This window comes from Thalia democratica, chromosome 3 (assembly GCF_965202585.1).
Source record: "Thalia democratica chromosome 3, ktThaDemo2.hap1.1, whole genome shotgun sequence".
Taxonomy (NCBI): domain Eukaryota; kingdom Metazoa; phylum Chordata; class Thaliacea; order Salpida; family Salpidae; genus Thalia; species Thalia democratica.
In genome coordinates, this window is record NC_139167.1 from 49,426,904 (window position 1) to 49,442,969 (window position 16,066).

Here is a 16,066-nt window from a genome sequence, read left to right on the forward strand (position 1 = left end):
AAACTGATAATTTTGTTTTAGATTTAAAGCAAAAAGTTAATTTGTGTTTTAGATAAAGATGAAAGTTGATAGTAACATTAATAACTAATACCAATCTAATTTAAATATTTTATTTATAAAAAAACTGAATTTAAATTTTTTATACAAAACCGTTTAGCCACAAAGCTAAATTTTGACTCAGCCAGTCACATCAAAAGCGTTTCTGTCATGTGACTGAAAGAGTTTAAAAATCAGATAATCCAATAAGTACCAGCTGTTGTTTATTGACTACAGCGGATTCTCATACCGTAGAAATCAGTTAATGATTTCATTATTGTACTAGGAAATACAACTTCGATTGTTCATTAATTTGGTTTTAACTTCCAAGCTTGCTTTGTACAGTGATTGCTTTAGTTAGAAATTGCACTTTTATTCTCAGCTTAAAGGTAAATATATTTAATCAACAAGTACATTAACTATTTTTGTTTAGCTTATGTAATTGTAAGAGTTTAGTGTTTGTTAATTTCTAAAATAAATTTTTAAGTAAAAGAAAGTTTACAACTTTTAACTTAAAACCAACACCGTTACCAACTCAAAAAAAATACTGTTTTTTTTTAATTTATCTGCCAAAACCAGAGGTTTAGAAAAAAAAATTAATATAAATTATATAATTTAGTTAATTTTTGTCTTAATAGTTTACTAAATTTTAAATAAAATTTCTTAGTAGTTAAATAATAAAGTTGAAATTTTTAGTTATTTATAGATTTTAAATTATTTGACAACACCATAAAAATATTTGTCGATATAATAAAAGTGATTCATCGCGGTTAATTGAAACTAAACTGCTTACTTGTATATTTTATCAATTAGTAATTTGAGTTTTATTTACTTTCGACAAAGGGAAACTGTAAATCAAATAAAAAGTAAATTTAATGCTTACAAAAATAAAAACTAATTTACAGTTTATAGTAATATTACAAGTTATTAACTTAAAAAAAAAAGTTTTTGTGTAAAAAAAAACTTAAAATAAATTACTAAGTATATTTATTAGGTTTCTAATACAACTTTTAATTATTTCTTAAACGTGCTGTTTTCTTAAAAGGTTTAAGTAAAAATGAACAAAGTCGAGGCAACCGCATCTTCAAGTCCAATGTTGCACACCATTCAAGATAATCTCATCTCAACAATGACGAACAACACATCAGATTGCGAACCTTACAAGGAAAAGATAATCCTTGCCATGTCGGTCGTACCCGCATTAGTCGCAATTGAAAATGCATTTGTGTTAGTTGCGATGTTAGTGTACTGGCACAAACTGAAACACAACAATGTTTATCGTTACGTTGCATCGTGCTTAGTTGCTAACATCGTGTCGAGTGCATTTGGATTCTACCATTTTCTCAACTACTACCATGGATTTGAGCCACATCAACCTAACCAGTGGTGGGCTTTCAGGAAAGGTTAGACTTAAGGATGTATAAAAATATTTAAATTACGTTATTTTTTAAGAATATGCTTAAAATAACACCAGTAATATAATAGAACAAACAATTTAAAAAATAGAATTGAAATGAAAATAAGTTTAAGGTAAAAATACTTTGACTGCATAAAAGTTAAGCAGTAAATCTGTGTTAGCTTTGTTCTTTAAAAATTTGAAAAGTTTTATTGAAAGAAAAAAACGGATAAACAATTGAGTAAAACTTCATGTCAGAGTTGTAAAAAAAATACTTCTTTTTTGTTGTTTTATATTTTTAAAACTTCGAGCGTAACTTTAAATAAAACATTATATGCCAAAGACAGCCATTATTTAAAATTTAAAAAGCTCATTATTACGTCATTGGAACACATGAGTACTTTGCTCGTGCATTTGAGAAAGCGTATTGATTTAGTTAGTAGAGAGATTCGCAACTTGCGTTACAAGCTTGCCTGGTATATTTGTTTCCCTACAAAATTACGTTCTTTTATTAAAAAAAATATTTTAACATTTCTGCGACTGTGGTTTATGATAAAAAATTTACAACAAGTTCTAAAAATTATTGTGTTATAAGGTAAAAGTAATATAAAACCTACTACTTGATCTGTATAATTGAAAAAAAAATTACTTATTACGATTTTTTAACGTTTTAATAAAATAAATTAAAATATTTCCTCATAGAAAAGTAATAAATATAGCTTTAAATACTTGGTAACTAGCCAATAAATTAAGGTTGTAGATTAAGTTTGTGTTGAACTTTAGACTATAAAATTTCGTTGACTATATTTTTGTTAAACTTGTATATATATTTTGATATAAAGTTAAGTATGTTATGTTTACATCTTTATCTTTAACATTTTTTTTCTTTGTGTAAGATACTAATTGTAGTTTTTTAAATTTAAGTTGTCGTAAAAAAATTATTAGCTTCTTGCTTATGTTTAAAAACTTTTTTTTAACTTAGTTATGAAAAGCTATTAAATAGTGTTTTTTTTAACTCATTGTCAGCATATTTTAAATAAAAATAATAAACAAATTAAGATAATTTTATTTTAGTAAAATAAAAATAGCTAAGAACACTATAACTAATTTTAAACTGTTTTGCTTTATTTTATAAGAAACATCTACCACTTTTATAAGCAGATTTAGATTACTAATAATTTTAACTAAAATTTTATAATTTACACTTTAAAATTTAGCACGTTTTATTTTAAGTCTAAATACGAACTTCATTATAGGATATATTTTATTTAAGCAAGACATAAAGATAAGAGTTTTTTCCGATTAGAATTATTAAGAGAATGTTTTATAATTTCGTAAATACTACATTAAACTTGATTGCTTAAATATTGATTTTTGTTGCTTATTGAAAGACAACACAGTCTCTTCAAAAAATTTAATACTTAAGAATTTAATACTAATAAACACTAAAACTTGCGTAAATATACTTGTTTTAATACATTTTTTCACACATTCAAATCATTTAAACGCTTAAAGATTTTAACAAAATTAAGTAAAAAATTATTTTAAAGAAGAACGCTAAAAAACTTTTTTTTCTTCCCTACAATTAACTCTTCGCAACTAGCATCGTGACAAACATATTTAACTTACGTCATAAAGAAAAGTTGTTGTATTAATGGTAGTATGATGTTAACATTTTGAGCAGGAATGACTATGGCGCTGTCGTTGATTCTGTGTGGGAACATCGGGCTATTGATATACGCCATTGAAGACAACACTTACATAGTCGGCAGGGCGGCTGTTGATATGAGCAAAAATCACCAAACATCAAAGCAACTCTCGCCGAAATTCAAAAAGTCAGTATGATGCACAATTGTAATAATTAATTTATAGTTAATCTTTAGATTTGTACTACCTTTAAAAAGACAAATATATAACATGCTCTTTTTTATTGTAATAGTAAAAAATATATATGTTAGTTTAAAATAGTTCAATATATAATTTTTTATTTTTTAATAATTACAAACATTTTTTATATTTAAAAGTTATTAATATAAAATTAATCATGTTCGCTTTAATATAATATTCACTTATTGTTTGTAAGTTTGTATATTAGCTTTAGTATTTTTTGCTTTTTATCATTTTTTAATATACCATCTGATATGAAGTTAGTAAATTTTTTGATGTGTTCATTACACTGTATTTCTTTCAATGAAAAAAAAATACCTTAAAAAGAAAAACTAAGTGGTAAAATATTGTAAACAGTATAAAAAATGAAGTATACTTATTATTTATCTTTTTTATTACGACTTTTATAAAGCTCGAGGGCTGTTATTTCTACTTTAGATATCATTGTAAATTCAAACTAAACGTAAAACTAAAACAGAGTAAATCAACTTGAATAAAAAAAAAAAAAGAATTTACGTTGTAACCTTAAAACTATACTTTTAACAAGGAAGTAAACAAAACTACATAAAATAAAATATCGATAAGAAATATATTAGTTTTTTGAATAATCAAAAGTCAGTTAGAGATCGAATGTTAAAATTTAATTTTTATAACTGCATTTAAAAGAATAATTGCGTCATTTTCAAAATTACACTCTTTATTATGCAATGTAAAAAAAAAACAAGTAAACCTTCACTTTTATGTTATTTAAATTGTTTATTGTGATTAAAGAGTTCTATGATTATAAATAATAGTATTATTAAACATTATTTGTTTTACTTGAACTATTTTATAAATATATATTGAAAATAAAAAAAATTCAAAATTTATAAAAATTAGAGAACATAAAACTATAAAAGTTTAAAATATTTTACAGTTTAACGAAAAATAAATTTAAAGCTTAAAATAGTCGTAAATCTAATTTATGACGCTGTAGCTAAGAGTTTAACAAATGTTTCTTGAATTTTTTAACCTGTTCGACCCGTTAATCCTTGTTTTGTTTATGTTTGTTGTTGTTTTAAAATAGGGTTTTTTTAATATTTTTTACTAGTGAAATGTTATAAATCTGCTTAAAAATCGTTTTATGAAAAATTTTAGTCGTACCTTCTTTCTTTATTTTATGCATTCAAACTAGTTTAAAACTATAACCATAAAGTGTTAATAAAAGTTTTATACAGTTATGTTATTGCTAAAGTTTTTTAATAAATTGAACTAAAAAGTATCTTAAGTAAAGTAGATAACTTAGAAGCTGTAATTAAGCTTTTTTATATCCAAAAATGTTAAGCTACAGCTGTAAGTAAAATTTCAACTTTTTTTTTACGTCGATTTTTTTATCGTGTTAAATAAACTTACTTACCTACTTATTTTTTCTCAAAACACAACAGTAAACTCTAAAAATGTGTATAAACTTTTCAGGAGAAAAGCACACATGCTGATAGCCGTGGTTTGGGCGGTGCCTACGTTTTACGGGATGCTATCAATGACTGATTGGAATTGCACTGCCCTGTGCACTTGCACCCTCAGCTACAAAGACCCGAACCACCATATCTGTCAGGCCAACGACAACTCAACCAGATCGACTTGCTCCAACATATACACGCCCATGGCTAAATCTTATTTGTTTGTCGTCGTAGTCATGTGGTTGTTGGAATGCTTTGTTCTCATCGCGCTTTTTTCAAACTCCTTGTACCAAATAAGCAAATCCGATAAAGTTTCAGTCAGCGTCACGCAGTCACCAAAGTGCATGGTTTCAGCGTCGCTGTCTCGAATAGAAAAAAAGATGAACAACTCAACCTCAAGACGCAAGTCCAGCTTGGGTCGCACACTGTCAAAGTACCGCAACTCGCACCAGCTCCTAATGACACTTTTCTCTTTGTTTTTCGTTTGCACCGCGCCTATAATGACGTGCTTCGCGATCGACTACCTCAGCGCGGAAAACGTTTTCTTCAGCCCAATGCTCGTTAATGTTCTAACTCCATTACCTTTCATTTACTGTCTGCTGAGCCCCGTGCTGTTTTTGAGGAGGCTGGGCGGCGTGAGAAGCGCCGTTTCGATGATGCTGACCATCAAGCTGTCGAAGAGAAGATCGCCGGTTGCTAGGAGCAACACTTCGCGGAGCTGCGTTGATCAGAAAAAATCTCAGGTGGTGAGCTTTCAAAACGACACGATATCTGACTCGTAAAAAAATAGTATTTGACTTGAACACAGCAGTGAGTTTGATGCGTGCTGGTTTTTAACAGCTTTTCTTGAAATTTTTAAAACAAATACGAACTTGTTACGGGTAGAAACGTTGGAACTAAAACTGTGGAAGACTTACCTCTGACAAAAAGTAAAAACTCTTTCAACGGCTTTGAGCTGCTGAAGTGCCAAAATATAAGTCAAAAAGCTGCTTTTTTATAAATGCTTGCTATATTATCGTCAGTTGTTGAATGTTGTTTAAAAATATATAAAATTCTAGTTTAAAAAAAAAATAATTACTTGATTAACATTCTGAAACTTTACAAATCCTTTGAAAGATAACTCTCATTGGTTAGTAAATTGTTTTAGGAGCTTTTTTAATATCGACCCATGTTTAGAGTTTTTATTAAATAAGTGATTTTTTTATTTATTAAAATGTATTACAAATTTAGATTTTTTGAATTTTTTCTAAAGTTAATAATACTTAATTTATTTCTAAAATTGTTTTTTTAATTAATTGTAAACTTTACATCTCAAGACACTACAAAATATCGTTGAAGTACATATTGCCTGGGTAAATATTATAAATAAGTGTAGTTTTTATCAATAAATTAAAGTTTTTGTTAATTTTTGAAATTAAAAAAAAATGTTTTAAATATGTACACTTTTTGCAACTTTAACTTATAAAAATGTCCTCAAAAGCACATAGATATATTTAAAAATTACAGTAGTATTATAATAGCTACTCAACTTTATTTGTTCGTATAAAAAACATACTTAAAAATAAACAATTAAGAATTTAGAATTTTGTTGTTAAAGTTATGAGTTAACATTTTTTTTAAATATGAAAATATTAAAAGAAAATTTTTACATTTGTGACTGAAAGTGTAACAAAAACTCACCATTATGTAACTTATAGTTTTTCAAATATTTATAATGAGTAAAAAAATAATTTGAAAAAATAGTTCTTGAAAGTAAATGACATTAAATATAAACTAAATATAAACTAAAAACTTCAAAAAAATATTATATAGCTTTTTTGTATAAATAATAGAACATCTATAAGTATAGCGAATACAAAAGAAGTTAGATATTAATTCTTAAATATGAAAATAATTTAATATATACTAAGTTACACTACAGTAAAATTGTAATAGTTACGAATAACTCGTTAAGTTAAAACGAATATTTTTTGTATCTATATAAAGCTTTTTATACATGTTTTTTTCTAAGAGTCAAAAAAAATATTGCTGATTAATAATATTAATTTTTTAACTAACATAATAGAAGTTATATAAATAATAACAACACTAATTTATTATTTATTGTAATAAATAGTATATGTGATTCATTAAGTTTCATGAATTTAATAAAATACTGAGTTGCTTTATCAAATCTTTAAAGTATTTTACAATAAATCAATAAACTGAGCATTTTAGTTACATTTTTTAAAACCCTAGACTATACTAATTTTAAGAATAACGTTTTTACATCAGTATTTATTTAATAATTGATATGCCTATTAACATATTGAGTTGAGAAATTAACTATACATATGCTCTTTATTTTTTGACGAACAGTAATTAATTAATATTGTGTATGTCAAATATTAATGTAAATTTAAATCAGCTTCGTTTTTTAAATGTTTGTTGTAGTTTTTTAAAGTTAACGTTTAAGTCATTAAAAATCAATAAAAGCTATATCGAAATTCTAACAGTTCAAAATTTTTCACTAAGCAGTTGTTGATTGTTTACACCAATTAACTTTCCTTAAATCTCTCAATTAACTTTCATTTTCTAAACATAATCAGTTAGCAGAGATTATAGTTTTAAAGTAAAGCAAAAAATAAATAAAGGTAATCGAGATCGATAACTATACATTAAAAATTTAGGAAAAACGTTATATAAAATATTATAATGTTTTTTTATTAAAGTCTTGAAACATCTGCAACTTGGATTTGTTTATAGCGTTTATTCAGAAACCATATATTTCATACAAACTTATATCACCAAAAGTTTTGCAAAAAGAAAATTTATAACGGCCGTTTTAAATTAAGTTATCTAAATTTAAATAGTTGTTTTGTATGTTTTATTAGCAGCTGCTGGAAAAGTTCATTGAGCTTAAACTACATTAAGCTACATTACATATATTTTGTCTTTCTTTTGACTAAAGTTTTTTTTATGCTGGAATGAGTTAGTTTTTAGTCAATTGTATTTTTGTTAAAGTATTTGATATCTAAATAACTAAGTATTGTTTTAGCTAAAAACTTTTAAACTAGTTAGCAGACAAAACTTAATACATTCTCAAAAATTAACACTACTAAAAGTAACTTCTAAGACAATAATGTTTCAACTTAAAAATATATTTCAAAAATTTTGTTCTTAATTACAAAAATTTTATTTTATAAATAGCATGAAGTAATAATATTCAGTGAAAAAAAAGACATTAATTGATTAGTTTAAATGTAAGCTTTTGACTTAAATTGACTTTAAATTTATAAAGTTTTAGCTACTGATAAAATTAACCTTTACAACTGTCTGTACTTTATGTATAAATTATTTTAAAAAATTAAAGTTTGACATTTTTATTGCAAGGCATGATAAAAAAGCAATCATTTAACATCTGATGTTAGATATTTTTATATCTTTCGAATTTTAACACAGCTTGGTTATAAAAAACCTATAATTTACAGTCTAGTATACAGTTTTGTTTTTGTTATAAAATTTTAATTTTTTAATTTTAAAAATATCCTTGCGATAGAACTTTTAAAGTATTCCAAGTAACATTTCCTAAAAGTTTGAGGTAGTTATCCTAAAAAAACATAGGATTTAAATTTTTAGTGATTTCTAGTTTACACCGTTTTAGTTTCGCCTCCCATAAGGAACTTATTGTTGCCACCGACTTTAACCGGCTATATCTCAATAATTATTTTGAATTTTTTAAATATGTAAAAAGCATCTTCTAGCTTAGTAAAAACTAATTGTGAAAAAAGTTTTTTACCCCCTATGCCTTTAATACCCTAATTGTAATTTAAAAACTCGAAATTGTCTTTTTTTTAAGATATGTAAAGCTTAAAATATTTTTTCGACAATAATTATTAAAATTAAGTAGTTAGTAAACTATTTTTAAGTATCTTAACTTATCTAAATCGAATAAAAATATTGTAAAGTTATAAAAGTTCTTTTATTTGGTTAAAACGTTTAAGTATTACAGTAGAATTCAAGCAGCGTTTAATTTTACAATTGTATTTCGAGTAATTTGAAACATTTAATAAAATGACATAAAAGTCTTTGAGCAAAATACACGATTGTTTGTTTATTATATTAATTATATTATAGTGTATTTAGAGACAATAAGTTATTAAACTGTTTATTAATTATCATAAAACTTTTGGTATTTTTTTACATACTTTAGACATATATTTGAAACACATTAACAACAAAAGTGATTACTAAAAGTTTAGACACTAGTTTAGCAAGCCACCTCTGTAACTTGAGAAAGTTTCGTTTTACTTCAAAAAATTTCTTTTAGTTTTTAAAATATGTCTTAAAACACAAACAATGTTTGACTTTTGAAAATTTTAGTAGTATCAAACCAAATTAGTAAACTGACCACGGTTTCTTAACTTAGGAATTTTCTAACTGCAGCTTGCAACGTTTTCGAAGCATTTCTATCATTAGCTAACACACTTTTAAAATTTTTAATATTGTTCCTATTGCACCACACTCAGCTTATTCTCGTTATTACTTATAATTAGCTGACTAAACAGTTACTTGGCACGACTCCGACATCATGCTGTTTTTGAACTTCCTTTTCAACTTAAGCTGAACTTATTCTAGCTTCGATGTTTTAATGTTTGTTTTAATTCGAGTCTCAAGAACATTTTTTAAGAGGCACATTTTCAGTTTTAAGGTTGTAAATTTTAAAAAAGTAGCTCTTTTAATTTCTGGGTGAGTACTTTGAAGATTTACAAGTATTATGCACACCAAAGTCTAATATTAATAATTAAAAGTACAACGAAATTTGCCGTTTTGTTCTCTTTGTTTCATATATAAAGGATAAAAAATAAATAGCGTTCCTGAATTTAAAAGATTTATATTTTTGTAAAAATAAAAGTGTCTACTTGTACATAATAATTTACGTTTATAAATTAATCCAATTAAGTATAACAAGTAATATAATTAAACCAAACTTAAATTTAAAACAAAATGAAATTATTTAAAAAACAAGTTAAACCTTTTACTTTTATGAAAAAGACATAAAATACTTTGGAAGAAAACTTAAATGTCGTAAAGTTATATTGTTTTTTTTTTGTAAAACATAAATCGTTAGTTATATTTTGAGTACTTTATAACTTATTTTACAAAATAGGCATTAAACTGTTTTATAAATTTTTTTTCGCAGACGTAATGTAGCATTAATTAGTATTTAATTTGAAGAGTATTATATCAATATACTATATAAATAGTTAGTTAAAACTGGTTACTAAAATATTCTAACACCGATTATTATGGTTTTGAAACAACTATACAAATTAACAAAAATTTTTCATAACCAAAACATCGTTGCCTTTGTGACACTTTTAAGATCAATATTATTAAAGATTTTAAGTACTTAGGTTTCTTAAATAATTTATTAGCTCAATCACTATGATGCCTTAGCGCTGTAAACATTTTAGGCCGAGTATAAAGTCTGCTGCAAGTTGTTAAGTAGAAAATATTTCACATTATCTGGTTGCACTCAGATATTAATGAAAAACCTGGAATTGTATTTAAAGACAAATGAATGAGCTTTTGGTTATAAAGAAGATTTTGTTGCAAAGATTTGAATTAAAATCTTTTTAAACCTAAATCCAAACTAATAAAAACTTGAAAAATTACTTGGTTTTTTTATAGCTTTAAAGATATTCTATAAAATCTTCTAGTCATAATATGGGATTAAATAATGTACTAGTTTGTCTTAAATGTTTTATTTTAATACAATTTTTTTTTTTTAGTAAAATACTTTGTAGTTTGTTTAATTTTTTTTTGTTTAATCTCATTGTTTCAAAAGTAATTGTAATTTGCTTCAAAAATTATCAGTCAGACTTATGTTTGATCTTAACTAAAACACGTTAAAGTAAAAAAGAGAAAATGACGACACATATAATGATAATTAATAATTAATGTTTGTATAGTCATCTCCAGCGTTATATCAAGCAATATTAGAAGAGCTACTTTACTTAAAATTTGTGTTTGAGATTATTCTTTTACGAGTAAAAATTACCATAAAAGTTTATTGTTGTAAAATTTAATCTTGAAGTTTAAAGAAAACCTTGAGATTTTTTATTTTCTTTAACCTAAGAACAATTTATTCAAATATAAAACAGATTTTTTTGTGAACCACAAAAATATACCTTAGTACTAATAAAGTATTGTAACAAAATTTCTATTAAAAAAACTTAATAGGCTTTTAAATGGATTTTAAGTTAATTTATTTTTTAATAAGAAGTAGACCATGTACGTTCTTTTTGTTTTTAATATAAAGGATATGAAAAATGAAATTAAAACTATCGTTAAAATTAAATTAAAAAACTTTTTTTAATAATTATTTTCACACAAGTTTTTTTGTTTTAAAAAGCAACCTGTTAAATAAATAGTGGTTTTTAGTAAAAGAAATAAAACATTTAATAGTTTACGGTTTTAGACTGAGACTAATAACGTTGTTATGATATGTATGATTTTATTCTTAAAATAAAGTTTTTTAAATGAACACTCTACGTATGTTCACTGCAGTACAATGCACAGTAGATGGCATATAATTATTCGAAACTTAACATAAAGTATCTTAACATCAAAATAAATGTTTCGAAGGTATGCAACCTATTTTATATTCATTAAAGCTTTATTTTTCTCATACTACTAATATTTTTGATCATTTGTAAAAAATGAGGAAACAAAGTTATAGTAACTGTGCATTTTATGTTAATATTAATTTTAAACTTTTTTTGAAAAACTTTATACTCACTAACGTGCTCTGAAAAAATTATAAAAAAATTTTGAAAGTTTTTCAAAAAGTTTGAAAGTTTTTCACTTTTTTAGACCAGGGATTTTCCAGAATTAGCGATTTTAGTTGGTCAGTAAAAAGAAAATGAGCTAAAGAGGGGCGGTTTTTATAAGTGGGCAGTGACTTTTTTCAATAGTGTTTTTAAAATGGTAAGCGTAATATTTTGTACATTTTTGTAACTTGAAGTTAACAAAAATTGCAAAGGAAAGTATAAAATAAACTTAACCGTAATTTTCTTAAGTTAGTTCAAAGTGTAACTAAACAGCAACTAGCTTTATTTGCAAATTTTTAGTAATGAAATAATGTTATTGTTTGTGTAAAGTAAACCAAAAACGTAGTTATATCTTTTCTTAAAACCCAATTAAGATTAATTAATTGGTTTGAAGATTTTTTTAATTTAGATAAATTAGTTGAGTATTAATAAATCTCATTTACATTTAAAAAACAGTCTTGGTAGTTAGTTTAAATAGAAAGATAAATTTTTAAGTTAGTAAAACTGTTTTACATCAACTTAAAAATGATTATCTTAATACAATAGTACTACAACAACTTATATGTAAAATTTCTTCAAGATGTAATACATTTGAAATAATTCGCTGAAAAAATTCTTATCTAATTTATACTTATTTATATAAAAGTTTATCATTAAAAGTATAAGTTTTAGGATTTTAATTTACAACTATTTAACTTACTAAAACTTGGAATTGTTCTCTAAATAAAATTTAAACAAAACTTAAACTTTGAAACTTAATAAAAAAATGAGCTTAAAAAACTGATTTTCTGAAATAAAAATAAAACAGTTCTTAGAGAAAAATATGATCAGATTGTAACTTTTAGTGAAGTACTTTTAGAAATGTTTAGAAAATATTTTATTTTGTTCTATAAAATTATCAATTAATAAACTTATTTATCTAAAAATATAATTGTTAATTTGTTCTTTCTTATCCAGTAAGCTTTATTAATAGTTGTTAAAGCTAATTACAATTAATTTTTAGTTTGGAGTTTTAAAATTTGTATGAACTAGTTTTAAAAGTCATGAAATAAATAACAAAAAGTTTTTAAGTATTGGCTAGATATGGTTGTCTTAAAATTCAGTTCAAGAAATCTTAAAAATACAAGTTTTGTTTATTTTTGCTCATCTTTTAGATAAATAGGATTACTTCATTAGAAGTCAACTATCGACCCATACAAGTTTAATAAAACAAATAAGATATAACATAAAACAAATTTCTGCTAGAGCATTAGGCTTTATCTTTTCAACGTATTCTTTATTTATTTAAGATAGAAACAACTTACTACTTTTATACTTATAAAAAATCCATCATATAATAACCTACCTATACATACTTTATTTCGACTAACTGTTATAATAACTTAGATTATTCAATTATCTATATACCTCAGTTTCACTCTTTAGTTTATACAGTAGTTTATCTTATTATTTGCAGGTTTATTCTGATTGATTTATACTTTTTAATCTTTCAAACATATTACAAACCGTCTTGAATAATTTGGTTGATAAAATAGGAATCAAAATACTTATTTTTAATAACACCACCTGGAGCTTTTGAACACAAGCTAAATCGGTAAACTGATCCCGTTTTAATTAGAGCACGTTAAACTAGCGAAAAAAGCTTATAATATTAGTTACAAACTTAATAAATGTTTCACAATGAAGCAGTTTAGTCTAGAACCGATGTAGCTAAAAATAAAAAATTACTTAAAATAATTAAACAAATTTAAAAACTATAAAACTTTTAATATACTAAAACCAAGTATTAACTTAGCTTAGCATAGTATCAAACAAATAGCTTATGTTTAAAATAGAGATATAATAACAAAAAAATTATTAAACCAAAAATTATAATTTTCTAGAACAGAATTTTTTTGTAAGTTTTTACACTGGATCATTAGAAAAAGCTAATAGTGCTAAGCTAAAGAATTAAAAATAAATAGATATAGTAAAGAGCTATAAAAAAATATTCATACAGAAACTTTGAATACCTATCTAATTAAAACAATTTAGGCAAAATGAAATTATAAGTAGTTTAACTTTATAAAAAGCTATCCATATTTTGTTGACAATATCTAAAAAGTAGTTATAGCTCAAAAACTAATCACTTAAACTTTTTTAGCAGTTTTTTTATAAAACCATATAAATCGGTGTAGTAAGCTCATAATATTTTCTAGTGAGTATGTACTATACAATATACATGCACATTGCTTATAAAAACCAACAACTAGTGAAATTAAATAACAATCTTAATTTATCTTTTATTAAAAAAATTATTATGATATAATAAAATTAAATTATCAAATATTTTTTTGTATAGCATATTATATACATGTAAATCTGAACATATACCTAAACTAAGTTTATGAAAATATTTTGAACTATGCTTATAGTACTACGTATTAAATTTAACTAGTCAAGCAAAAAATTGTATAAAGTAGTCTTTTGGTATAGATAAGTAAAAATATTTAAATTTATTTTACATGATTTTGAGTTTTCTTACAAGTATAATTTATTAACGCTCACAAAAGTTGTCAAACGACCTGAAGTATGAAAATACCTCTAAGTCATCGAGCTACACACCACTTTATTTTTACTACAATATATATAGACTATATAGAGCTACAAATAAAGTTGTTGTTTCTAACTTTTAAAATGATGATCAACAAAGAAAAAAAACAAATAATATAAAAAAACTAAAATATTTACATGATAAACAATTACAGATATACGATAGATAATCTTCTTAAAAAATATAAATTTAACCAAAAAGATAAAGCATTTTTAAAATTCTTTGTCTCTAATCATAACTTTAAATACTTAACTAGCATTTAATCGTATAAAAAACACTTCAGTCCAGACTGAACCAATTTAATTTAAACCTAATTATGTAATTAGTACCGACTAATTTTACCTATAATTTAGTTATAAGCCGTCTCCTAAAATTCTTAAATCACACAAAAACAACATCCCAACTACATGATTATAAAATAGCTTTGAAAAAAAAACACGAGTTGAAATTTTACTTTAATTTTATTGAAAAAAGCAAACTTTTTGTCACCAGAAACTATAATTAAAAGGTGCTTTTAAAAATACAATATTAGAGTAAAACCGAATTAAAACAATTATAAGTCTTAAGATTATTTGTAAAATTTTTGAATTACTTTTGCCATTTTAACTTTTAATAACTTAAATTAGTTATAATTAAAAGATATACCTCCAAAATAATCTTGATTTACTTAAACTCATTTAAGTTTAATTGAGCATATCATCCATTTATTTTTAAGTTATTAAATTAGGGGTATAACTTGGGAAAATGCATAAGGATATTTTTATTACGTAAATAAACAAAAGCTTTGTTTTTGTGTTAAAGTAATTTTTAGGTTTATCAATAATCTAGACTAGTTGTCTTCACGATGTGCATCAGTGCAAAGTGAATGTAGTTAGGTGAAAAACTTTTTTTATGACGATCGTTTTTTGTTTTTTTAGTAGAAAAAGTTGAATGTAACAAAAATTAGTACACCAAAACTCATTATTTATATATTGAAACGCCTATAACATTAATAAAGTAGTTTTAATTTTATTGTAATCTCTATGCTTTATAGTCAAGTGTGAACAAAATTTATTTTAAAGTAATTTACTGTGCACAGTTTTTAAAACCTAGACTATATGAGGCAACGGATACGGCCCTCTAACAGAAATCTCTTACCTGGAAGTATTTTTTAACTTAAAGACAACTTTGAAAAATTAATAAATTTTTTTATCACAATCATATAATTTTTTTATATATTCCAAGTACACAGTACTGTTTGTTAAACGATTGTTTTGCAAAAAAAATCTTTAAACTGTTTATTACTTTTTAATAATACTTTTTTTTTGAAACGCGATCTGCAAAGTTTTATTTAAACATATCTAGCCAGCCTTCGACTTTCTTAAATAAGTCTGGCTAATCGACGTTATAAGTTGCCCGCCCACACCTAAACTAGACTTTGAAAAGTTATATTTGCCCAAATATTGTTTTTTGATAAAAGTGAATAGAAATTATTAACATAATACTTTAAATTTAATAATTTAAAATTATTTTAGAAAAGCTGTTTAAATAATAACTGAAAACAAAAGTATAAAGTATAAAAATTATACATCGTAGACTGTTTAATGCTGCAATTTTTCATCAAAAACAGCTTGAAATCTAGAGAAAAAAAAGGTCATTTTTAGACTTGACAATAGGAGGTTTTGCCACAAATAAAAAATAAATACAGAAACCTATATATATGAATATTTTACAATTATAGTTATTAAAAAGACATAAAAGATAGTTTTTATAAAATCTTATTAATAAAATTTAAAAATTAAATGATTTAGTAAGGCTATAAAAATACTACTTTTTTTTGTGTTATTCGTAATGCTGTTTTAGGGATAAGTATATCAATTAAAATATTTCGTAGTATTAACAACTTATTTAGTAATTCAAT

At 24.2% G+C, this 16,066-nt stretch overlaps 1 protein-coding gene across 1 annotated transcript; it reads left to right on the forward strand.

Annotated features, from left to right (window-relative positions):
• Positions 1-1,086: 1,086 nt before the first annotated feature.
• LOC145831306 (uncharacterized) lies at positions 1,087-5,918 on the forward strand. The gene is made up of 3 exons (XM_082938506.1): positions 1,087-1,439; positions 3,117-3,267; positions 4,775-5,918. The coding sequence occupies exons 1-3, from the start codon at positions 1,094-1,096 to the stop codon at positions 5,538-5,540; spliced, it is 1,263 nt and encodes a 420-aa protein (XP_082794632.1). The 5' UTR covers positions 1,087-1,093; the 3' UTR covers positions 5,541-5,918.
• The last annotated feature ends 10,148 nt before the right edge of the window (positions 5,919-16,066 follow it).